The sequence below is a fragment of the Equus przewalskii genome, chromosome 3 (assembly GCF_037783145.1).
Source record: "Equus przewalskii isolate Varuska chromosome 3, EquPr2, whole genome shotgun sequence".
NCBI classification, from domain to species: Eukaryota; Metazoa; Chordata; class Mammalia; order Perissodactyla; family Equidae; genus Equus; species Equus przewalskii.
The window spans coordinates 28,645,888-28,671,408 of NC_091833.1; the positions used below are offsets into that span (position 1 = coordinate 28,645,888).

The 25,521-nt window shown below is 41.6% G+C and overlaps 2 protein-coding genes and 1 long non-coding RNA gene across 8 annotated transcripts in view; 2 read left to right on the plus strand and 1 right to left on the minus strand.

Moving 5' to 3' along the window:
- CENPN (centromere protein N) overlaps positions 1-21,960 on the plus strand; it is a 25,510-nt gene extending 3,550 nt beyond the window's left edge. For 2 of the 4 annotated variants that reach the window (XM_008525824.2, XM_008525823.2), the window contains exons 2-11: positions 401-581; positions 2,576-2,621; positions 7,176-7,235; positions 7,537-7,613; positions 13,715-13,891; positions 15,999-16,100; positions 17,389-17,452; positions 18,422-18,534; positions 20,915-21,041; positions 21,292-21,960. In XM_008525824.2, coding sequence (XP_008524046.1) covers positions 411-581; positions 2,576-2,621; positions 7,176-7,235; positions 7,537-7,613; positions 13,715-13,891; positions 15,999-16,100; positions 17,389-17,452; positions 18,422-18,534; positions 20,915-21,041; positions 21,292-21,374 — 1,020 coding nt within the window. In that variant the 5' untranslated portion in view covers positions 401-410 and the 3' untranslated portion in view covers positions 21,375-21,960. The remainder of the gene's footprint in view (positions 1-400; positions 582-2,575; positions 2,622-7,175; positions 7,236-7,536; positions 7,614-13,714; positions 13,892-15,998; positions 16,101-17,388; positions 17,453-18,421; positions 18,535-20,914; positions 21,042-21,291) is intronic. The other 2 variants (XM_070612367.1, XM_070612366.1) reach the window with 1 other exon arrangement.
- On the minus strand, positions 6,970-24,662 carry LOC139082224 (uncharacterized). Its single transcript, XR_011538020.1, has 3 exons — positions 24,350-24,662; positions 10,883-10,982; positions 6,970-7,550 (listed from the first exon to the last, which is right to left on the minus strand). It is a non-coding gene; the product is annotated as an uncharacterized lncRNA (long non-coding RNA).
- Positions 24,593-25,521, plus strand: part of ATMIN (ATM interactor) — a 28,670-nt gene continuing 27,741 nt past the window's right edge. For 2 of the 3 annotated variants that reach the window (XM_070612357.1, XM_070612356.1), the window contains exon 1: positions 24,593-24,969. In XM_070612357.1, coding sequence (XP_070468458.1) covers positions 24,643-24,969 — 327 coding nt within the window. In that variant the 5' untranslated portion in view covers positions 24,593-24,642. The remainder of the gene's footprint in view (positions 24,970-25,521) is intronic. The other variant, XM_070612355.1, reaches the window with a different exon arrangement.

Consider the following 25,521-nt stretch of genomic DNA (forward strand, 5'->3'; position numbering starts at 1 on the left):
GGATTTTTATCTTTTTGGTTAAAGATGTATCTATCCCCAGTGCCTAGAAGAGTGCTTGGCACACACAGGTGCTCAGTAATTTGTTACACAATCAGTGCATGAATGAATGATTTACATATCATTCCCGTCAAAAGATCAAAATACTCCAGCCAAGAAAGGGGAGAGAGCACTAATTTTTAAAAACTAAAACATATTTAAATATACAACTTAAGCAGAAAATAAAGTCCTCCACTTGAAACACTCTTTGCAGAGTGCTTGAAAAAAGGTAAACATTTGGGTTTTTGAGCCACAGATCAAAATCCTGGCTAAAAATATAGTGCTGAAAAATTCACCATTACGTTAAACTTTTGTATTTTTTTAATACTTTGTTGTGCTGTTTTTATTTTCATTTTTATTAAAGTGCCAAAGAGATGGATGAAACTGTTGCCGAGTTTTTCAAGAGGACCATCTTGAAAATCCCCATGGCTGAAATGATGACAATCCTCAAAGCCTGGGATTTTCTGTCTGAAAATCAACTGCAGACTGTAAACTTCCGGCAGAGAAAGGAATCTCTTGTTCAGGACTTGGTTCTGCTTTGTGAGGTAACAGTGTCCAAAATGATTGACCTTGAACATCATGCTACCCCTTTGGATTTTTTTGTTTCTTTCCTTAGTCCAACAGAGATTTAAGGCAGCTGCTAAGCTGTAAAGTGATGAGGGCTATGTGCTACTATAGTGGAGAAGAAACTAATTTTTTTATGAGCAGTGCCATGTCCGTGCCCAGGATCCGAACTGGCGAAACCTTGGGCCACAGAAGCAGAGCTCGCAAACTTAACCACTTGGCCATGGGCCAGCACCAAGAAACTAATTTTTAATTGGCTTTTTCAACTTACAAAGAATGCTTACAGATCAATAAGAAAAAAAATGAACACCATGGGAGAAAAAACAATTGATACAAGTTAAGTAATAATAAGCAGTATTCTTTTTTTACCTATCAGATTGTCAAAGGTGAAAAGATAGTAATACTCAAATGTGTTGGTCAAGTTGTGCGGAAAGAGATAACTCTTTCACATGTATTTCCTTATTGGCTTTTTGTTTTAAAATGATTTCAGGCTTTCAGAAAAGTTGCAAGTGTAGTACAAAGAATTCCCATATTCCCTCATTCACTCTTAAATAAATATACTTTATGACCCAGCAATTCCACTTCTGGAAATTTATATGGAGAAAATAATGAAAAATAAGGAGGTATATATAAATGTTATAATTGAGAGATATTTACACATTTATAACTAAATATGTAAACATATATAAATAAAGCTATTAACTAGCATTGTTTAAAAAACAAAAAATCTGGGGCCAGCCTGGTGGCATAGTAGTTAAGCTCACATGCTCTGCTTCAGTGGCCCAGGGTTCCCAAGTTCAGATCCCAAGCATGGACCTACGCACCACTTAACAAAACCACACTGTGGTGGCTCACATATAAAATAGAGGAAGACTGGCAACAGATGTTAGCTCAGGGCCAATCTTCCTCACCAAAAAAAAATTGGAAACAATTATATATAGGAGATTAGATAAATAATGATATATCCACCAAACAACAAAATATTCTTTAGCCATTAAAAAGAACAAACTAGACCTTTGTGTACAACTTTGAAACAAACTATACAATATGCATACGTAAGTGTACATGTATAGAGCAGTGGCTGTCAGCTAGGATAATTTGGTGTCCCAGAGGACACAACATCTGGAGACATTTTCAGTTGTTAAAACTGTGGGAGTAGGGTGCTACTGACTTCCACTGTAGAGGCCGGGAATGCTCCTAAACATCCTAGGACAGCCCTCCACAACATAGAATTATCTGACTCAAAATGTCAGTAGTGCCTGGTTGCAAAACCCTGGTGTCGAGGAAGTCTAGAAGCATACAGTTGATTAAAAAACAAAACAAGGGGCTGGCCCTGTGGCTGAGTGGTTAAGTTTGCACGCTCCGCCTTGGCAGCCCAGGGTTTTACTGGTTCGGATCCTGGATGCAGACATGGCACCACTCATCAGGCCACACTGAGGCAGTGTCCCACATACCACAACTAGAAGGACCCACAACTAAAATATACAACTATGGACTGGGGGGATTTGGGGAGAAAAAGCAGAAAACAAAACAAAACAAGTTATAGAGAACAGATTGGTGGTTACCAGAGGGGACGGGGGTTGGGGGAGGGCGAAAGAGATAAAGGGGCACATGTATATGGTGATGAGCGGCAACTAGACTTTTGGTGGTGAACACAGTGTAGTCTATACAGAAGTCGAAATATGACGTACACCTGAAAATATATAATGTTATATAGCAATGTTACTTCAACAACAAAAAACGTTAAAAGTAATCATTGAGGAGTAGACTGTGGAAGAACAGGTGTGAGTGTCCGTGCGGAGACGTGAGTCAGACGATCTATTTGTTACCTAACAGGAGAGCGCAGATTGGAGACAGGTGGTCAGTAACTGAGAGGGTGCTCATAGTCTGTTCTAAACAATCCTAAAATGTGCTGTAAATGGGGTAGAACCAAGCTTATCGCCATGTTTATTAAATCTTTTATCTTCTCTTTCAGAAGAAGCGAGCCAGTCTCAATGACGCAGCCATTTTAGACATCGTTTGTAAGTTTCGGTGATTTGTATTTACACTTAACCAATCCAGTTTCATCAGAGAGGCAATTTTGCATGTAAGGACTCAGATTCTAGAGTCAAGTTGACCTGGTTTCAAATCCCAGCTCTGTCACTTACCAGTCTTGTGTCCTTTCCCAAGTCGCGTCTCCTTTTCTAAGCCTCAGACTCTTCCTAAGTGAAATGGAGATAATAACAGCACCTACTGCACAGGATCATTGTGAGGGTTAACTAAGATAATGCTTGAAGGGCTCTTAGCACAGTAACTGGCATATAATAAGCACATAGGAAATATTTGTTAGGCTTTGTATTATTAGTAAAGAATTTGAAAATATATTTCTGAGAATTTGTTCTTATTACAGTGCAGCCTGTAAGGAATGTAAGGATTAAAACTGACTGGACTTACATATGGTGTGATCAAGAGGGGACTCGCTGGGAGGGACACGCATTGCTCCGGGGTCTGCATGTGCAACTAGAAGGAAAGTAGAGCCCCTTGCTAAGATAGAGAACACTAGAGGTGGACAAGTTTATCTCAAAGATAATGAATTAGTCTAGGATGGGTTCTATTTGAGGAAATGTCTTCATTTGTATTTAAGTCCTTGTCATTTACCATGAACTTTTACATGATGTTTAATAGAACCATTAACAACAAAAAATTTTAATTTCCATTATTATTATAACAACCTTATTCAGAGATCAACTAGCAGGCCATCTCAACTCTGAAACACAGAACCAAGGAAGAAAATACCAGAAAGAAACAAAAATCCTCTGGATGCTGTCTCTTGGGCAGGCATCACATTGTACCTGATTATACCTATTTTAGACAAAACTAGATAATCAAGAATTGTCAGGCCATTGGTTCTTTGAAAAGATAAACAAAGTTGACAAACCTTTAGCTAGACTCACCAAGAAAAAAAGAGAGAAGCCTCAAATAAAATCAGAAATGAAAGAGGAGAAATTACAATGGATACCACTTACAAATTTTACTTTACTAATAATACAAAGACTTACAGGCCAATATCACTAATGAACATAGATGCAAAAATCCTCAACAAAATATTAGCAAATCAAATACAATAATAGAGTAAAAAGATCATACACCATGATCAAGTGGGATTTATTCAAGGGGTGCAAGGATGATTCAACATACACAAATCAATCAACATGATATACCACATTAACAAAATGAAGAATAAAAATCACGTGATCCTCTCAATAGATGCAGAGATGGCATTTGACAAGATAGAGCATTCATTTATGATAAAAATTCTGAACAAAATGGGTATAGAATATACCTCAACATAATAAAGGCCACATATGACAAACCCACAGCCAGCATCATTCAAAGGTGAAAAACTGAAAGCCATCCCTCTAAGAAGAAGACAGGATACCCACTTTTACCACTGTTATTTAACATAGTATTGGAAGTCCTAGCCAGAGCAATCAGTCAAGAGAAGGAAATAAAAGGGATCCAAATTGGAAAGGAAGAAGTAAAACTGTCACTATTTGCAGATGACATGATTCTATATATAGAAAACCCTAAAGAATCCACAAAACACTGTTAGAGATAATAAACTAATACAGTAAAGTTGTAGGATACAAAACCAACATACAAAAATCACTTGCATTTCTATACACTTAACAATTAAGTAGCAGAAAAAGAAATCAAGAGTACAATCCCATTTACAATCACAACAAAACAGATAAAATACCTAGGAGTAAATTTAACCAAAGAGGTAAAAGATCTATACACTGAAAACTATAAAACGTTGTCGAAAGAAATTGAAGAAGACAAAAAGAAATGGAAAGATATCCTGTGCTGATGGATTGGAAGAATTAACATAGTTAAAATGTCCATACTTCATAAAGCAATCTACAGATTCAGTGCAATCCTTATCAAAGTCCCAATCACATTTTTCACAGAAATAGAATGAAGAATCCTAAAATTTTTATGGAAAAACAAAAGACCCTGAATGGCCAAAACAATCCTGAGAAGAAAGACCAAAGCTGAAGGTATCACACTCCCTGATTTCAAAATATACAGCAAAACTATAGTAATCAAAATGGCATTGAACTGCCACAAAAAAAAAGACACACAGATCAATGGAACAGAATCAACAGCCCAGAAATAAACCCACACACCTATGGACAGCTAATTTTTGACAAGGAAGCTAAGAGCATACAATGGAGAAGATAAGTCTCTTCAATAGATGGTGCTGGGAAAACTTGACAGCCACATGCAAGAGAATGAAAGTAGACTGTTATCTTTCACCATACACAAAAATTAACTCAAAATGGATTAAAGACTTGAATGTAAGACCTGAAACCATAAAAGTCCTAGAAGAAAACACAGGCAGTGTGCTCTTTGACATTGGTCTTAGCAGTATATTTTTGAATACCATGTCTGACCAGGCAAGGGAAACAAAAGAAAAAATAAACAAATGGAATTATCAAAATAAAAAGCTTCTACACAGCAAAGGAAGCCATCAACAAAACGAAAAGACAACCTAACAACTGGGAGAAGATATATGCAAACCATATATCCAATAAGGGGTTAATATCCAAAATATATAAAGAACTCATACAACTCAACAACAACAAAAAACTCAGTTAAAAAGTGGGCAGAGGATCTGCACAGACATTTTTCCAAAGAAGATATACAGGAACATGAAAAGATGTTCAACATGATTAATTATTAGGGAAATGCAAATCAAAACTATAATGAGATAACACCTTGTGCCCATCAGAATGCCTATTATTAAAAAGACAAGAAATAACAAGTGTAGGAGAGGATGTGGAGAAAAGGGAACCCTCTACACTGCTAGTGGGAATGTAAACTAGTGCAGCCACTACAGAAAAGAGTATGGAGATTTCTCAAAAAATTAAGAAGAGAACTGCCATATTATCCAGCTATGCCACTTCTGGGTATTTATCCAAAGAACAAGAAAACACTAATTCGAAAAGATATATCCACCCCTATGTTCACTGTAGCATTATTTACAATAGCCAAGACTTGGAAACAACATAAGTGCCCATCAACAGATGAATGGATAAAGATGTGGCATATATATATATATGTATATATACTATATATATGGAATGCTATATATATGGAATATATATATATGGAATACTATATATATGGAATGGAATGCTACAATGGAATACTACTCAACCATAAAAAGTTGAAATCTTGCCATTTGTGACAACAGTGATGGACCTTGAGGGCATTATGTTAAGCAAAATAAGTTAAATGGAGAAAGCCAAATATCATATGATTTTACTCATATGTCGAGGATTAAAAAAAGAAAACCACATAGACACAGAATAGATTGGTGGTTACCAGGGTGCAGGGGGGAAGTGCAAAAGGGGTAGAAGGGCACTTGTGTATGGTGATGGATGGCAATTAGACTTGGGTGGTGAACATGATGTAATCTACACAGAAACTGAAATATGACATTACACTTGAAATTTATATAATGTTATAAACCAATGTTACTGCAATAAAAATTAAAAAAAAAAGAATTGTCAGGTCATTGCCATAAGTGGGGTGGGGAGAGACAGGGACACCAAGGCACCAAAAAAAAAAAAAACCGACAATAAACTGAAGAAAGGACAAGAAAAGTAATAAGTACAAAAAGCACAGCCAATAGGTGGCCTTGAGTGTTGGGGCCACCAGCCCCTCTTTATGGGGTGCAGAACACCTTGGTCCTAGGTCCAAAGCCACAGACATGCAGGTGGAAGTCAGTGCAGACAGACAGAGGTCAGAGTAAAGCCAGGATGATAACGTGGTGGGATTGAACTGGATAACTTCCTAAGCCCATTTTTACTCCAAGATACTCTTACATTTGTAACTCCTGAAGGATGTCTTCTGTATCATTCATTCATTCATTCATCAAATGTATACAGAGTGCTTGTTTAATGCCAGCCTTGGCTAGGTGCTGGGAATACAACAGTGAACAAGACTAAGTCCTGCATTCTGTGGGATTCTACCTGGGGAGACAAGCAGCACACAAATGAACATCTGAATGTACGATGTCATGTCAGGTAGTGATAAGTGCTGTGAAGGAAACTAAAGCAGGGCGGGATGGGGGATCGATTTGCATCAGGTCATCAGGGTAGGCCACTCTGCGTAGGTGGCATTTTAGTCGAGATGGGAATGAGGTGTGCAACAGGCCAGGAGAAGAATGCTCCAGACAAAGAAACAGCCAGTGCAAATGCCGGTTACACAGAGCACACGCCCCCTGGCACGCTGGGAAATGCGGCATCCTGTGGAGTAGACGGTACGGAAGGAGAGTAACTGGGCTGACTAAGAATAAATGCTACATCCCTACTACGTAGATGGAGTAATTCTTTATGACTTGTTTTATTTGTCTAGAGTAAATTTAATACACATAAAATTTATATTTTGAATAAAAATCTGTATAACCTGATCTGTAAATTATTGTTATTTTCTCCACTTTCATATTATTAAAAATATGTATTTGTAAGCATGTTACTTGAGAGTTCTGTGGTATAATAGTAATAAGCTCTTCCTCCCTCTCTCAGATACTCAATTTCATCGGCACCAGAAGGTTTGGGATGTTTTTCGGATGAGCAGAGAACCAGGTAATGTTTTCCATTTTAAACTGAACATTTGTATTTGATATTTTGGCAATTTCAAAATTAATAGTATGTTCCTCTTAAATCTCTTCTCTTTCAATATGAGGTGATTATTACTCATATATGGGAAAATGAGAAATATATTTGGTGATGCTGTGTCGGAGGTACCAGCAGCATTTGCGTGATTTGATCATTTTTGCTCTTTGAGGTTACCCAAAATGCTGGCCTTCAGGGTCTTTGCAGATGTATTTATTGAAGACGTTGTAGCTCCCTTGATTTTTCTTGATTTTTCTTTTCACTTTGACAGGTGAAGACATTGACCTTTTTGATATGGAACAATTCAAAAGATCATTTAAGAAAATTCTTCAGAGAGCATTAAAAAATGTAAGAATACAGTTTATCTGAATTTCCATGAAATTCTATTTCATGGTATGTATGCACTTAAAATTTGCTACTACCTTGTTTTCTTTATCTGTAAGGATTTCAATTAGTAATATTCCATACTACTCTATTCGATATCAAAGACAAACTCTACTTATGGTAAAAACTTTCATCTCCCCTCACTTCTCAGTTTGGGACCAAATGCTTAAGAAGCACCAGCCAACAGAACTCTAATGATGGAAATGTTCTATTTTTGTGTGGTCCACTACACTAGCTGGTAGCCACGTGTGGCCACCGAGCACTTGAATTGTGGCTAGCATGACTGAGGAACTAAAATGTTAATCTTACTTAACTGTGATAAATTTTAGTTAAATAGCCACAGGTGGCTAGTGGCTACGGCGTTGGTCAGTGCAGCTCGAGAACACCCACAGAATCTTCTACTGCCATTCCATTTCCAAAAGCACCACCTCAATATCTTATTGTAGGCTGAGGAGATCATTTTTTTAACAGCCTCCCCTACTTCAGTCTCGTCCCACCTTATCTGCTTCAGTCCTCCTTGCATACAGAGACATGCCCCAAAATCTGTCACAGTCACCATGCTATAGCCGCCCTCTCTAAAACAGTGGTGTTCCCTCTTTCTTCATACAAAAACCCCTCGAACTGTCTTTCCATCTCCCTATGTCATCCTTTGTCCATAACTTCTGTCATAGTGTTTATCCACTTGTCACTGAGCATTTCTCTCATCTCCTGTATAATCACCCTTCCACGTGTGCTTTGAATCCATCTCCTACATCCTCTGAGGGCCTACCTGCTTTCTTTTTCTCTATTCTCTTTCACATTCTTAATCCCTTCCTCTACTGATCCTACTCTACTGCTTGTAAACATGCTGAAGTCCCAGTAAAAGTACATCCATTCCCCCATGCTCATCCTCAAGCTCTGTTCTTTCTACCACAAGACTGTTAGAGGAAGATATGTGTTTCTTGCTCCTGACATGTCCCTTGTGTGGAGAGAGTCCCGCTGGCACAGTGGTGCTGGCCCCTCTTCACCACCCTGCTTCACCTTTCTCTGGCAGGGGCACTGACTTAGCCTGAGTGAGAGCAGTGGCCTGCAGAGGACACCTATTCTAGTCTGTTCCTCCAGGGCCAAGGGAGGTCCCCAGAGTAGTTCTGCCAGCAACCACTGAGGTAATGAGGTAACTGCCTGACTGAGTTTTGGCATCGGGAGGACGGCTGGCCTGCAGACAGGAGCCAGTCACAGTTTCTTGGTACTGTAGGTTATATATGTTGACCGTCCATTTCTTGTGCTCAGGAAGGTCATACTCAGACAATTGCCAGTCGAACCCGCTTGTTCCTGAATCTCTCTCTTCTCGTTGTCTTCTGCCCATCCTATTGTCTCCGACTAATTCTTTTCCTTTGCTTCTGCCCTTTACTGGAGCAGCCCACAAGGTTCTGCACTCAGCCCTCCTCCAATGAGCTTAGGCCACGGGACTTGACTTTGGTGGGACAAGGGAGGGAAGTAGGAGTACCTTAAAGGAGGGAGGATAGAGTATCATTCCTCTTTCAGAAGCTAATGAGTTGTCCCAACACCATTGGTTGATTAATTCATCTTTTTCCACTGGTTTAATTAACATCATTGGATTCTTCCCATTCATTCATACATTTAAGAGTCTATATTCTACTCAGTGATCTGTTTCTTCTCATGCCCTCCTGGATCCACTGCCTGCCTCCTGCGTGTCTTCACCTGCACTCTACACTCCAGCCAAACTGAATTAAACTTCTGTGAGTTCTTAAACTTGCCATAGGCTGTTCCGTCCCCTGGGAACAACCTCCACCACCTGGCCTTTGCACAGCTCATTCCTCCCCATCCTCCTGACCTCCACTTAAAGAGTGCTCCCTCGGAGGGTGCTTCCCTGACCCCCTGGAGTGGTTGTCCCCCTGTCCTGTGTTCCTGTCAACATACTCGTCTCATTTTCTAGTTTAACTGCCAGGCTCCTTGAGAGCAGTGCTCTGACCATCCTACTCCCCACTGACACAGGCGAGCGCTCAAAAAATGGTGGGGAGTAAGTGAATCGGGCGCATCCTTTGCAAACTCCCCGTTCCTTTAATCGCTGTCGTTTTTACAATGTTTTAATACCCTGCCCCTCCCCCAGTTACTCTTCTTTATCAAAAATGTCCTGACTGTTCTTCCAGATGAACCTTAGAATCAATTTGTCAGGTTTATAAAACAAAACAAAATCAGCATTTTGATTGGGGGTCCATTTAATTTATAAATTAATTCACAGAATTCTAGCCAAGAGAAGGCATGTCTCTACTTTTTTTTCTCTTTCATGAATATGCACTTTTTTCTACCTTGTTCCTAAGTAATTATTTTTGATTATATTATTTCAAAAATATTCTTACCATGAAATTATGAACTTTGTAGAGATTAAAAGAGAGTCTGTCTGGACTGTGAGTATGGCACATGCAGCTGCTTTTTTTTAAAACAAACAGCCTCATTGGCACAGAATCCCTGGCTGGCTCTCCATAAGTGTTGTGGATATATGGTCTGGACTCTTCTAGAACCAGCCTTTTTATGAAGCTGAACATGACTGCCTAACTCATCTCGAGCAACACTTGTGGCAATGGTCCCACCCAACTGCACCCAAAACGAGAAACCTAGAGAGCTGCTCTCTCGCCTCCAGTTCAGAGTTTGTCCGTGTCCTTCCCTCTCAGTGCCCTCTTCCCGCTTGATGGTCTTTCCTGTCCCTCTTTTAGGCACCAGGAACTTCTGTTCTCTGAACCCCACGCCCCCTTCCCCCACCGTTGAAGGAGAAGAGTCTGAAACACTCCTATTTCCTTCTCTTTTAATGCCCGTGTATTTCGGCTGTTAGATTTCTTCCCATGTTATTATTGCCATGTTCCAAAAGCTTTTGCCTCCTGAAGGAACTTCAGGCAGTCTAGCAGGGGAGGCTAGAGGAACAAAGGAGCTTTTTTATTGGCCACATCCGTCCTGTTTGAAAGGCCAGCTAGAGAGACGTGCCGTGTCCGCTGTAGGTTTTAAATGAGGAGGATGAACAGGTGGAGCTCCTGTGTCTTCTCTGTCCCTTGTCCCCAGCTCCCAGCTGACCCACACGTCCTGACACCTGTTCTCAACTGACTGAGGACTTTCCTTGTCTTCACTTTCCTCCTCATAACTTAACTAGCGACTGGATAACCCCGCTTTCCAAAAGGCTGACGATGGTGCTGTCCTGCCAAGTGGAGTCTCCTGGTGCCCAGGAGTGAAGAGTAACTCACCTGTTCCTCTAGGACAGATGTCTTAACCTTTTTTGTGCCAAGGACTCTTTGACCATTAGTGAAGCTTAGGGACCACTTCTCAGAAGAATGTTTTCAAATGCTATAAAAGAGAATATATAGAATTACAAGGGAAGCCAGTTTTATTAAAATACAGCTATTAAGGTATTAAAATATTAAATTGTGATATACTGATACATATGCTTCTTTATTAACACAAATAATCTTAATGGGTCTAAAAATAGCCAGTTTCAAAGTAGTGATGGGTATAAATAATATTTTTGAGGCATGTGCAACAATTGTAATGTGATAAGATAGTTGGGATTTCTAGGGACAACAGAGTAGCAGGTCCTAAAATTATACTATTTTGTTCCCTACCTTCGCAACTGAAGGAGATGCTAAATTTAAATCAGAAATTAGTACAAATAAAGATGTAATTTTTCCCCCACCAAGTACATAGATGCCCTGAATTCTCACCAAGGTTTTCAGGTTAAGAACTCCTGCCCTTGAACCAACTGAGTAGAGAAGGTTGTGTGAGGGGGCACAGGGAAGACACCTGGAGAGTGATGAGTGGAGCCAGTGGTTCAGAAGAGCCCATCCAGAGCCTTTGAGTGTGTGTGTGCGTGTGCGTGCCTGTGTGTGTGTGTGGGGGGGGGATTAACTGCATATCTTACCAGGTAAAACTATTCAAGATACAATATTCTTGGAAAATTTACAAAGAAAGAGGAGACAAACTGAAATTATGTTTCAATTGTAAAAAGGGAGTACATTTACTCTCCTTTTTCATGCTTGTATATCATGTGGTATAATGATGGTCTGTGCTAAAAATATTAATGTAGTTAAATATGTGGCAATTCTATGTGTTGTAAGTTTCATTTGATTCTTAATACTAAACTTTTTTCTAACATGTTCAGTGGCTTATGGGTTGTGGCCAGTTATTGACAGTTTATAGCCATTAGAGGGTACCCTGGCCAGCAGTATGGTCCCAGCTTAGCCAAACCACTTAGGACCCTTGGTCACCTGGTTAAACTTGAGCAATATTAATCTGAGCTATCCTCTGTGACAAATGCTTTATCCCTGCTATTGCAGGGTGATATCTACTGAGATTGTTTCTTTGGAAAATAATGAAGGTCTATATTTGGGCCCTACCTCTTCAGGTATCTGTGTACCTTCTTTACTCCAAGAATGTGAAATGGAACATCTGAAAGCCATCTGGGCCAGGATTACACTGACTCTGTGGACATCCTTTTCTTTGCCCACTGATTTGTTTTATTTTGTTTTTTGAGGAAGATTAGCCCTGAGCTAATATCTGCTACCAATCCTCGTCTTTTTGCTGAGGAAGACTGGCCCTGAGCTAAGATCCGTGCCCATCTTCCTCTACTTTATATGTGTGACGCCTACCACAGCATGGCTTGACAAGCGGTGCGTAGGTCCACACCCAGAATCCCAACCGGCGAACCCCGGGCCACCAAAGCTGAATGTGCGGACTTAACTGCTGTGCCACCGGGCTGGCCCTATGCCCACTGATTTTTCACCTTTTTGGATTGTAGATCTGTGTGACAATTTTGATAAGTGATACAGCACATCTCTCCAGACAAGTGTACGCTTAGACATGTACACTTGACTGCGCATTCAGTTCAGGAGGCCACAGAGGTCTTTCAACTCTGCAGGAGGCCTCACCTAAATTGTCGTCATTCTAGACTAGAGAGACTACCCAAATGTCTTGAGTGCTACCAGTTTGCTCCCTCTAGTAAAAATGAGCCCTCTGTATACTGCATTCAATCTTGATTTATACAGGCATTTTTCCTTTTGTAACGTGATGCAGAGGCTATTCAGGATAAGACCCTGTCCTCTTCCATTCAAGTCAGCAGAGGTCCACTGCGTGCCTGTCGGGGCCAAACACTATGCTGCTCACTCAGGGGGAGGTCAGACAGCTCTGCGCCCTCCACGCCCCAGCCTGGGGAGAGTTCCTTGTCTGATGCACTGAGGGAGTTTGGAAATCAGCCAGATAAAGAGTGGCAGAGTCAAAGTAACTGCCTTGGTTGCTAATGCCAGCAGCCACGTAACAGCCTGCTTTTCCTGGAGTCAGATACAAGAGGGAGGAAATAAAGAGACATGGACCAGCCAAGTGTACCCGTCTCTGGTGCCTCCTTCCCAGGTCTCAGCTCCAAGGGGAGGCTGAAGCACGGGGGAGCTAACAATCCAGGAGGGGGCTATAAAATTCCAGACCAACTGGCATTTATATTTAAAGGCTTAGAAAGGTCTATCTTTTATCCGTGAAATGGAAACCAAGGAGCATTTCCTATATTCTTGCCATATAACTTTCCTTTAGAGTAGTTTTTAGCATCTAAGCTAAATGTATAAAAGCATTAGGATTAGGGTATTTTAAGCCCATTACTACATAGAAATCTTACTAATAAACTTTATAGTACATGCTAACTCATTGAATAGTGAAATTCTTTTTATAATGAAAAGGCTTCATTATAAAACAGGTATCATTTGCAAGGCTGCCTTACTTCATAAACTCTTATAGACGGAAGAATATAGTTTTTCAGGACAAGCCTAAGAAATTATTGGAAAAACCCTGACTGTAGGTTTTTAAATGTTTTTTCTTCTAGAAGACTTTGCAAGGCATATATGTGTCTCTACAAAACCACCACAAAAATATTTCACCGAAGATTCCCAAAACACTGTAATGAAAAGTAGGAGAAAAGACTGCTGCCAGATCTTAGCCTGTGTGCAAGATGATAGTGACATCCATCACTCCTAAAAAGCACCTATCATTGGGACCACAATGAAATTTTAATTAGGAAACTTAAATCTTCTTTTAATAAGGTGACAATCAGCTTCAGAGACGCTGAGGAGAATGCCGTATGGATTCGAATTGCCTGGGGATCACAGTATAGAAAGCCAAACCAGTACAGACCTGTTTACGTGGTATATTATTCCCAGACTCCATATGCCTTCACTTCTTCCTCCCAGCTGAGGAGCAATATACCCCTTCTGGGTCAGGTATGGAATCAATTACTATAAGCTATAGTATTTTATTATCCTTATCTCAAAAGATGTGTGTAGGTTTAAACTGCTCAGTAAGCATCTGACATAAAATACCACATGTAACTCTTGATCTCCTAAAATAAGAAGCAAGAAGTATTACTGTATTGCAGGTGGGCACGTGACATAAGCACTGGTTTGGAGCTCTTTGCTAATGTCTTTTACTCTAGAAACATTGCATGCTTAATGTAAATTCAACACAGAAGGCTTTAAAGAGAAACAATCTTTTTTTTTAGAGATTTTTATTTTTTAATTTTTTTTCCTTTTTCTCCCCAAAGCCCCCCAGTACATAGTTGTATGTTCTTAGTTGTGGGTCCTTCTAGTTGTGGCATGTGGGATGCCGCCTCAGCGTGGCTGGATGAGTGGTGCCATGTCCGCACCCAGGTTTCGAACCAACGAAACACTGGGCTGCCTGCAGCGGAGCGCGCGAACTTAACCACTTGGCCACAGGGCTGGCCCCGAGAAACAATCTTTTAAAACTTCATTACCCCTTTTTCCAGTCTCATTCCCCCAAAATAGCTACTGTGGACAGTTTTGCTATTTCTTTTCAGAAGATGTTTTATTATAAAACCAGAGTGGTACATAATGTCTACAATTTGCTTTTCTAATTTAACAGAACATTTCCCTGTGGTTACATATGAATATACCTCACTGCTTTTTCATGACTGCACAGTTTGCCTATCAATGAACGTTGTTTTTGTTTGTAACCATTTTCCCCACATTCTGTACATAAGAAAACTGCTCTAACATAAGAAGGAGCCTCTCTTCAGAGTCTGCTTCTCTTTATGGTTCTGCCTTTGGTATCAAAGGCTTCCTGGCATCTTTCCCCCACAATAAGCCATCCCTAAACTGGCCTGGCGACTACTGCTGCTTCTACCATCAGTTAACATTCACAACTACAGTGGCACCTCATGTTGGTTCCAGAGCTAGCACTTCAGCTGGTTGTAGGTGAGCGTCTCCGCCGTCCTGGCTCCAGCATCTCTGTTGCTAAGTGAGGCACCACGCACTCCAGGGTTGTGGATGCAACGAGCCATAGGATCCCAGTGGGCAGACTTGCTTGTCATTTAAATTCCTTGACTGTTTACTGAAATGGCAGAAAGATTTCTACTGCTGCTGGATTCTATTTCCCTTTAACACTTAATTCAACTTCTTTACCCTTGGGGTCTCTTCCTTCATAATACATAGCAGTCGTTCATCCACTTACAGCTAGGTGAGTCCACCCTGCCACAACTAGTTTAAATGTCACCCCAAAAGCTAATGTTCTTTTCCGTTGTGTGTCTTACGGGAAACTTACTTCTACCCTCTAGCTCCAGGTATATATCTTATTTTATTAATTCTGTTTCAGTTTCCTAATGTGTTCCCTCAGATGATGGAAAGCTTTTATAAATTGCATTTAATATGCAGTTTTCTCTTCAGTATCTGTCCTAAAGCATACATATTTGCATTTTTGTGTGGCAGTGTCACTGTAGTAATAGCTGACTGATACTCTAAAACAGTAACATTTTGAATATTCATTGTTTATTCCTAAGTCTGAACTTAATTTATTATAATTCCTAACTTTAAACAGGATCACTTTTGTAAACATGGTACAAAAGACTTTACATTTATGAGAATCTTTTCTTTCTTTTTAGATTGGCACCTGAGCTAACAACTGTTGCCAATCTTCTTTTTTTTTCTTCTCCCTAAAGCCCCCCAGTACATAGTTGTATATTCTAGCTGTGAGTGTCTCTGGTTGTGCTATGTGGGACGCCGCCTCAGCATGGCCTGATGAGCGGTGCCATGTCCGTGCCCAGGATCCAAACTTATGAAACCCTGGGCCGCCAAAGTGGAGTGCGCGAACTTAACCACTCGGCCACGGGGCCTGCCTCTGCATTTATGAGAATCTTAATGCCATTAGCCACTTTTTTGTTTTCTAAGGTTAATAACAGGTCATGAGATTGAAATTTTTTGGCTTCTTTTCACTCTTGAGTGGAAACTGTTCACTGCAGCTCCTGCATATTACTTTGACAAATATTATAAACACAGGGACGCTAACCCTAATAGTCACTCTAATTTTCATTTCAAGGCACTGACAATTGCTAGCAAACACCATCAGATTATGAAAATGGACCTCAGAAGCCGATATCTGGACTCTCTTAAGGCTATTGTTTTTAAACAGTATAATCAGGTGAGCCGGTCAGTGACTCTCTTTAACTTAAGTTTCCATTTTCTCTTTCACACATGAGTTAGAAGCTGCTGAGCAGGTGGGAAAGTCCGCCTCCAGCAAAAGGAGAGCACTTCAGATATGACTGAAGTGGAGAGAGCTTTCGATTAGTTAAGGTGAAAGGAAACAATAAGTTCTCACTGTCATCTTTTTATAATTGTATTGTTTTATACTGCTCATTAGTCACTGGATTCTATGTTATAGATCCCCATTTCCGAATCAGCCATTCTAATTAGAATTTCTTTTCTCTTTAGAGTAACTCAACACTGTCTTTTGAAGCTCATTATATTATTCTATTGTGCAAGAGAAAAGTAGTATTAACTTTTTGTCCTATCAGTCAAGCAGGTGATACAGGGGTCAGAAGTAAAGAAGAAAGCGCTGGTTTAAGTCCCACCGTTTGTTCATTGGTTAAAATCATTTGAATGCATTGTTTCCCTTTAACGATAAGAAGGGATCTGGCCTCACTCAGGTTCGCGGTTTTTTCCCTCTGCATGGCATCTGTATGCGTATATGCTCAGACGCCTGTAGGTGGATTGTTAATGCTGTGTGTACATCTTTGAGCCCTTAGATATGTTATACTTACAGATTTTTTTCTACTTACTGTTCTAAGTAGAAAGCAGTGATGGCTCTCTGCAAGCCACTCTTTAAGGAAGAAAAATCTAACATTAAGAAGTGAGATAATGATTTTCTTCCCTAGCAGCCCCTCCCTCTTTCCCACCACCCTCCCACCAAATTGGTGCCACTGTGTGCTAATGACAGTTGCCTTCCTAGGAGAATTCACGTTGTCAGACATTTAATTGTAAAACAATGGCTTTAGTGGGGGAAAGCGAGAGAAGTGGTTTGAGAGATTGAGACTTACAGTAGGAAAGTTATTCTTCCAAAAGGAGTCTCAGTGAGTTTTTACGGTTATGAAGACAGAGCTATAAAGCTGAAACGATCACGTTGCGAATGCTGCCTTTGCCTCCTCTAGCTTTTGCACTCACCACCTGTACTCCTTCCAGATCCGGTTTTTATGTTAACAAAGTACAGAGCTCCTCAAACAAAACAGCCGTGTTGTTGGCCCCAGCCTGCTATGCCCATATCCTGCTCTAGGAGAAATGCTCAACTCAGCCTGGATATGGCCTCAAATCTCTTTTTGTTGGAAAAAATAAAGATAAGATTTGACATACCTTTATGTACTCAAAACAATATCTATACTTCAAGATGTTAAAATTAGGAAAATACTCATTTTTTTCTTTTTTTTTTTCTCTAGACCTTTGAAACTCACAACTCCACTACACCTCTACATGAAAGAAGCCTTGGGCTAGACATAAATAGTACGTATGTTTCAACGTAAAAACTGAAATTTGGAAGTACATTCCTTTTTAGAGTTCTGTCACTTAGTAAAACATTTATGTACTAAGATCCTGATTTAAAACTATTTATTGCTTTCAGAAAAACTGAAAATTAAATTTCTGTTGGAGAAGCTAAGCTACCATAGGTCTCTTTTAGAATTTGCTAGCACGCCATGTAACAATAACAACAAAAACAAAAATTAGCTAATAGTCATTGAGCATTTCTTTTGTGCCAAGCACCATACTAGAGTGTTTATATGTATTATTTTCTTAATCTTCCCAGTATCCCATTAATAAGCTGTATTCATCAGGAAGCTGGGTTTCAGAGAGATTTAGTAACTTGCAAGGCAAAGTCACACAGCTGGGAATTGCAACTGTGTTACTACTCACAGATGACACCATTCTCTCCCTAGAAAACCCAAGAGAGTAGAGTATGAAAGTACTAAAGTGGATCAGAAAGTTCAGAAAGGTGGTGGAGCACAATATAAATTTATAAAAATGAAAATTTTCCTGTCTCTTAGCAGTGATTTGGCACTAAAATGAAATGGTGCAGCCCTTAGGAACTAAACATTTTTGTGACTTTCCAATGGCATAGGAACTGCTGTTGATTTCATGTTAAATAAAGAAAGCAGCATACAAAATTGTGTGTATTTTATAATCCTAGTTTTAAAAATACATATCTTCTTATTAACTAAAAAAAGGACTAGACAGAAACATATTAAAATGTTAATAGTGCTCATCCTAGTGTGGTAGAATTATGGGTGATTTTTATTTCCTTTTTTATCAGCCTGTACTTTCCAACTCTCTACAATAAGAAATTATTACAATCAAGAGAAGAAACAGTAAACATAAATTATACAAGCAAGTTGAAAGGTTAAGAATGAAAGGAGGATACTTTATGGATGAAATATATTCCTAACAGCTGTTTCTTTTGAAATCTTCCATCTATAGTGGATTCAAGGATCATCCATGAAAACAGAATAGAAAAAGAGAGAGTCCAAAGAGTGACTCAAGAAACTTTTGGATACTATCCTCAACCAAGACTAGAATTTGCACAATATAAGGTGGGATGTTGCTATAAACATGAACTACAGGTTATCAGTATTTTTTTAAAAAAACAAAAACCTTAAGTGGAAAACAGTTATAACTGTTTCTTTTTCATTTATCACCTTAATTTTGTATAATTTATGAGTTAAAATAGACTTTTTTATCGTATTTAGTAAGTTCCTCTGTTAGTGAAGGAGACTTCTGGAAATTTTGAATTTGCCTTTTCTTTTTCTTTTTTTTTTTTGAGGAAGATTAGCCCTGAGCTAACTACTGCCAGTCCTCCTCTTTTTGCTGAGGAAGCCTGGCCCTGAGCTAACATTGTGCCCATCTTCCTGTACTTTATACGTGGGACGCCTACCACAGCATATCGTGCCAAGCGGTGCCATGTCCGCACCCGGGATCCGAACCAGCTAACCCCGGGCCGCCGAGAAGTGGAACGTGCAAACTTAACCGCTGCGCCACTGGGCCAGCCCCTGAATTTGCCTTTTCATTTCATCATACATATTACTGCAGTTATGTATAACTGGCTGTGATCTGTACTTTTGAGGAAAAAAAAATGTAGGTTATATCTTTCTAACCCATCCACACCTGGAACAATACTTTCATGTAGCTGGTGCTCATAAATACTTGTTGAATAAAAGAATGAATAAATAAATCATTACATAGCCCAGTTGGCATCATATGGAGAAAACTAGTAGCCTAGTCAGAACTGCTAACCTAGCTCATTCCAGGAGTTTGCCACTGCCCACCAGGAAGGCCAGGTCAGCGGCAAGCCCACTGCCACCACTAAAAGAATTTAAGGTGTATATCATGATCACTCTAATCTAATACTCATGCTTACACTCATAACACCCTCCTTCCCCACACCCTCCAGTAAAATTCTGCTTTGTCGCCCTACAGCTATGGGCCACACCTTAAATCTGCCATTGATCTGCTGCCCACGCCCCACCCTGTTTGGTTTGATTGGTTTTAGTGAGAATAGCTGACTGACACCTTTCCAGTTGGGTCCCCTGAATGGCAGGTTTTGCGAGTTCGAGTTCCTTTAAACAGCTCATACTCTAGGATACTGGTTCTCTAGTCCCTGGAGTGTCATCACAAGCAGGGAATGGGTAAGAAATCCAGATTGTTGGCCCCACCCTAGTCCTCCTGGATCAGGAACTCAGGAGGTGGGACTGGGCCCTCTGTTTTAACAAGCCCTCTCCCTAATTCTGCACACTGAAGTTAGAGAACCACTGATCGAGCACACGTGAGGTTAATCCACAAGCCTTCCCTTTACACACATCTTAGAATAGCTCTTTTCTGTAAGTCACGGTGCATGTTGACTCATACCTGCTACAAATTTTTCCCTACCTTACCTATTTTGAAAAATGTCAAACCTTCAGAAAGCTTACAAGAATATTACAATGAACATCCATTTCCCCTTCACTTCAGTTCACCAGTTGTTAACATTTTGCCACATTTGCTTTCTTTCTTTCTCTGTTTATTCTGAACCATTTGAGTTAGTTGTAGACAATAATCACCCTCTAAATATTTCAGCATTCTGCCTCTAAATTTTAAGGATCACTTTAAGTAAAAAAATTTGAAATTAGGTACCTACTGCAGTAGTAGCACTTGGATCTTTGGTGATATTAAGGAATTGTTATTTTTTTAGGTTTGGTAGTGGTAAGGAGGTGAAGTTTTTAAAAAGAGTCCTTTTTAGGTCTGTTTTAGATACTTATTGAAATATTCACAGATGGAATACTATGGTGTCTTGGATTTGTTTCAAAATAATCCAGTGGGGGTGGGCAGTAGGTAATGAGAGGTGGGGTAACAGGAAAGAAGACTGGCCGCGAGTTGGTAATTGTTTCTGCTGGGTGATGTGCACATGGGGACTCATTACACTGTGCTCCTTTCTTTGTATATTTGTTTTTCTATTTTATTTTTTATTGACATTATGATAGTTTATAACCTTGTGAAATTTCAGTTGTACATTATTATTTGTCAGTCATATCGTAGGTGCACTCTTTTGTATATTTTTGAAATCTTCCATAAGAAGTTAAAAAGAAATCATGATAGTGACTCAAAAGACACAACATTTTTACATTGAAATGACGAATTACAGAAAATAGCGCTAATTTTCTGTCAAGAATGCAAACTGTGAAGGGCACCTGAGGGTGGAACTGACATGCGAGGTCTCCTCTGTGTCAGGCACTGTGTACACTAGGCATTTTTTGTGTGATACCGTTTAATCTACTGATTGCCGTCTATGTTTACAGTTAGCAAATTAATGGGTCCCGCCCCATTATTCCCTATATTTCTTGATAACAAGAATTAATGAAATGAGTAATCTGATTTCATTATATTTTGCCATTCCAACTGTTATATATAAAAGCCATTTATAAATATATTTGTTGACAGCTTGAAACAAAATTCAAAAGTGACTTAAATGGGGGCATCTTGGCTGAGAGAGAAGAACCCCTCCGGTGCCTAATAAAGTTCTCTAGCCCGCATCTTCTGGAAGCATTGAAAGCCTTAGCACCAGCTGGTGAGTAGTCAGCTTACTTTCCAAGCTATAAGAATGAACATACTATATTCGATCCTCTCCTTGCTGACTAATTACCTCTGAGCTTTCTCGGGGCTCCGTCTGCTATGTCATCTTGCCCTGTTTTGCATATTCTGCTTCCGCACGTAATGGGGGTCCATGATCTACCCTCTAAGGTTGGCCGTTTTTAAACTGACTCACGTCTTTGCCCCTGTGATTATTTTCATTTTCTTTTCTCTCTTTTTAATTTCAGGTATTGCAGATGCACCACTTTCTCCGCTGCTCACTTGCATACCCAACAAGGGAATGAATTATTTTAAAATTAGAGATAAATAAGATGTATGTGGTTTTGTAAGCATAGCAGCTCCTTCACTATATTGCATACACATTCAGTTAATGGCTAGCTGAATAGCTTCTGTCTATAAACTTGTGTTTTAGAAATTAATCCTTAATATTGACATTTTAGAAATGTTCAATGTAATTTTTTGGGACTGATTCTTTCCTCGTCCACAGTGTGTCCCCTCTCCCCCATATCCTGCAAAGCATAGCAGTTGTGGGTCTGTAAGATGTGACAGGATGTCCTTTTTCTCATTCCTGTCTCTCCTTGATCCTGGAGAGGTCTGGTTCCAATTGCTGGTCCCCAGGGATTTTCTCTTAAGCCTTGGATCACGGAAAGAAGCACCAAGAAACTACACCCAACTCAAAACTTTCTAGGAGAATCATAAAATTGGTCCATCCAGAGGGTACAGCTGGGTCCATTAAGTTATTATTGCAGGAAGTAGCATATCAGATGATTCAGTTTTATAAAATAATGGCTTTGTTATAAATATGATATTTTTCATAGTCTGTTTTATCATATGTATAGCATTCAAACTGACCAATATTATACTAATTTGTGAATAAAGATATTTAAAAACTGGTACATCAGTTACTCTTGATGAAAATCCTTCAATGATCATCACTAAATAGCATATCCTTTTATAATAACATTTAAAAATCTAGTCCTTATCTCATTCCACAAAGAATTTGGAATTATAAAACCGTATGTCACAATTATGATAAAATTAAAAGGTGAGGAAGTCTGGGAAAATGAGAGAACAAAAAAGAATATGAGGACAGAATAAAGCTAGGGATAAGATCACCATGTAAGCACGTACGAGTGCCTCTCCAGCTGCTAGAGGAAGATTGAAAATTTGGAGTGGAGTTAGCCAGTGGCCAAAGCAGAGAAGAAAACAGCAATTGTGAATGAAGATATTTAAAAAGTGGTACATCAGGTACTTTTGATGAAAATCAAAAAGAGGCTTAATATACAGATATATAAGGAATCAGAAAAAAAAAGGACTAAACAGTGCTTTACAATGTAATGGTATTGTCTACAGATTGAAGGTATCTTATGTGAAAAATATGTTTTCAGATTTACTTAGCAAATGGTATAGACACTTCAGTGATCTCAGAGCAAGTCACTGGGTCTGCACGGGCTGAATAGTGCTGATTTCCTTGTAGACCATAGTCGTGGCTTAGAACGTCTGTCCCTGTGTGCGCACACACACGGTAGGGGTTTCTGCCTGGTGCCTGAATGCCTGTGTTAGGTCTGCGCAGAGGCCCTGCAGATCCCCAGGATGGTTCCTCACAGGCTCACAGCCCTCCCTGGTGCTAGGCAGGGATGTGCAACTGGACCCTGAAGGAGAAAGACACTAATCGTATAATCCAGGCTATAGAGGCGTCACTTGAGGCTGCATTCTGCGGCCCTCCCAGACAGGCTCCTGCTTAAGGAAATCAGAATACATGGAATTCTCATCTGTTATGTGCTTGATGGTTCAGAGACACAGACTGCATTCAAATGCAGCCTTGGGAACAGATGGAGCAGTAAATGCAGATCCAGGGACCTCTACAGCCAAAGGAATTTACTGCACATTAGGTAGGGTCTCCAAAAATGAATAATGGCCAACATTTACTGAGCACTTACTATGTGACAGGCACTATGTGCTAAGTATTTTAAATGCATTATCTTATTTTCATAACAATCCTATAAGGCAGGCAGCATTCCTAGTCTTATTCTACTGAAGTAAATAACAAAGCGGAGGCTAGTAAGTGGCTGAGCCCACATTAACCCCAGGCAGTTGAACTCCAGAGCCTGCACTCTTAGACACCATGCGGAAAGAAACAATAGCCTGAGGATGCTATCTATCCCACACAGAGATGTGGGTGTTGGGGGGTTTTTTGGCCAACAGCACTTTTTAAATCAGAATTCGTTCCTGTGGTGGGCATAATAATGGCCCCCCTCTTCAAAGATGTCCACATCGGAAACGCTGGGATCTGTAAATATGTGACCTGACAAGGCACAGGGACTTTGAAGATGGGAAGATTATCCTAGATTTCCTGAATGGACCCAGTGTAATCACAAGGGTCCTCAAAAGTAGAAGAGGAATAGAAGAGAGCAGAGGAACATGTGACTACTGAAGAAATCAGAGTGAAGCAACAAAGACTCAGCTCACTGTTACTGACTTTGAAGATGGAGGAAGGGGCCATGAGCCAAGAAATGCAGGCGGCCTCTAAAAGCTGGAAAAGGCAAGTACACATATTCTTCCATGGAGCCTCCAGGAGAAATGCAGCCCCACCGACCCCTCGATCTTAGCCCAGTAGACTCATTTCAGACTTCTGGCCTCTAGAACTGTAAGATAACAAGCCTGTGTTGTTTTAAGTCACTGAAGTTTGTGGTAATTTGTTATCGCAGCGATGGAAAACTAATACAGCTGCAAATATATAAAATTTGGAAGTTTTCATAAAAATCTTAGGAAGTAAATCTAGTGATACTAAAGATGAGCGGCAGCCGCCCCCTTTAAACAAAGGCTGTAGCTCCCATTTTGCTGCAGTCCTCACCCATTTGTCTACTCCTGGTCCCCCTCCTCTATTTACATCACCTACCTAGTTCCTCTGGGTTCTTAGGTTTTGGAACCCTGCCCTGAGATATACTGTCTCCCATATAGTAATTGAATTTCAGCGTTAAAATACAGGCGAGTAATCCAGCCTCCCTAAAATGATTAACCGTCGATTGTAACAATCATTTGTACAATGTGACCTCGGACTAGTTACGTACTTCTCCACGAAATGGGGGGAAACTTATAGTACATGCCCGCTACAGGTGTTTCGAGGACAAAATGAGATAGTCAATGAAAAGCATGTTCCCTGGTGTCTAGCACATGGTAAGCCCTCAACAAACCATAACCGTATTAACATACCATCGCCTCTCCTGCTGCCGAACATCTGGGTTGTTTCTAACCTTTGGGAAGTAAAGTTCCTAAACGCATTACCTTTTTTTCTATCCAATAATTGTCCGAGGTCAAGTTCCTAGGAAGGCGAAGAATGGATCGGATGGCTGGACCAGCGCCTTCTGCCTGTTGGCAGGAAGCCACATGAAGTTTTGCAACCCGGCTGCCTCACTGGCGGCGGCTCCCGCAGTCGCGCCCTCCACGGCCGCCAGGGGGCGCCGCGGCCGTCCGGGCGCCGCCGGATGCTAATGAGCCGGGCGGCCCCGCCCCCTGCCGGAAGTGGCTGCGGCGGGAGGCGGGACCTGCGAGCTCGGCCCGGCTGCCGTGCGGGAGCCATGGCGGCCTCTGAGGCGGCGGCGGCGGGGCCCGCGGCTCTGGCCTCGGGTGTCCCGGCCGTCCCGGCGGCCGCGAGGGGAGCCGCCGCCGCCTCGGGCCCGTGGGGGCCCCCGGGCCGGCTGAGGGGCAGCCGGCCGCGGCCCGCAGCGGCCGGGCAGCCGGCGGCGGGGGCGGCGGCGCCGGCCCGGGAGCTGATCCAGCCGTCGGTGAGCGAGCTGTCGCGGGCCGTGCGCACCAACATCCTGTGCACCGTGCGCGGCTGCGGCAAGATCCTGCCCAACAGCCCCGCGCTCAACATGCACCTGGTCAAGAGCCACCGCCTGCAGGTGAGCCCGCGCGGCGCCGCGTCCAGCCCCGGCCGCCTCGGCGCGGCTTCCGAGGACACGGGCCGGGCCGCAGGGGGTCGCCGGCCGGGGACTGCGGGGCCGGCGCGTGTCCAGGCGCAGTCGCCGAGAGCACGGGGTCCGCGGCGCGGCTGTCAGGCGGGACCGGCCGAAGCCCGCCGGCGTCGCACACGCGCGTCCCTCGTCCTGCAGCGGCGTCGTAGGAGCCTCGGCTCCGGTCGATGGGCCCAGTTCGCCCCCGATCGCGCCGGGAGGCAGACCCGGGCTCTGCGCCTGCAGCCCGGCCTCCCCGCCGCGGTCCCGCCTCGAGGCCTTGCGGTCCAGCCCGCTGGGTGAAAGGGCGCCGCAGGGCCGGCCAGGCGCCGTCCGCGCAGGTGTCACCGTGCCGGGAAGCCAGCGGCGCTCGGGCGGGCAGCCGAGGGGACGTTTCTGCCGTGGGTCTTGTCTCCGAGGGGACACGGTGTGCTAACATGACACTGGTCCGAACATCCCGTGCAGCTTGTGTGAAGTGCCCATCCCTGGACAGCTTAAGAA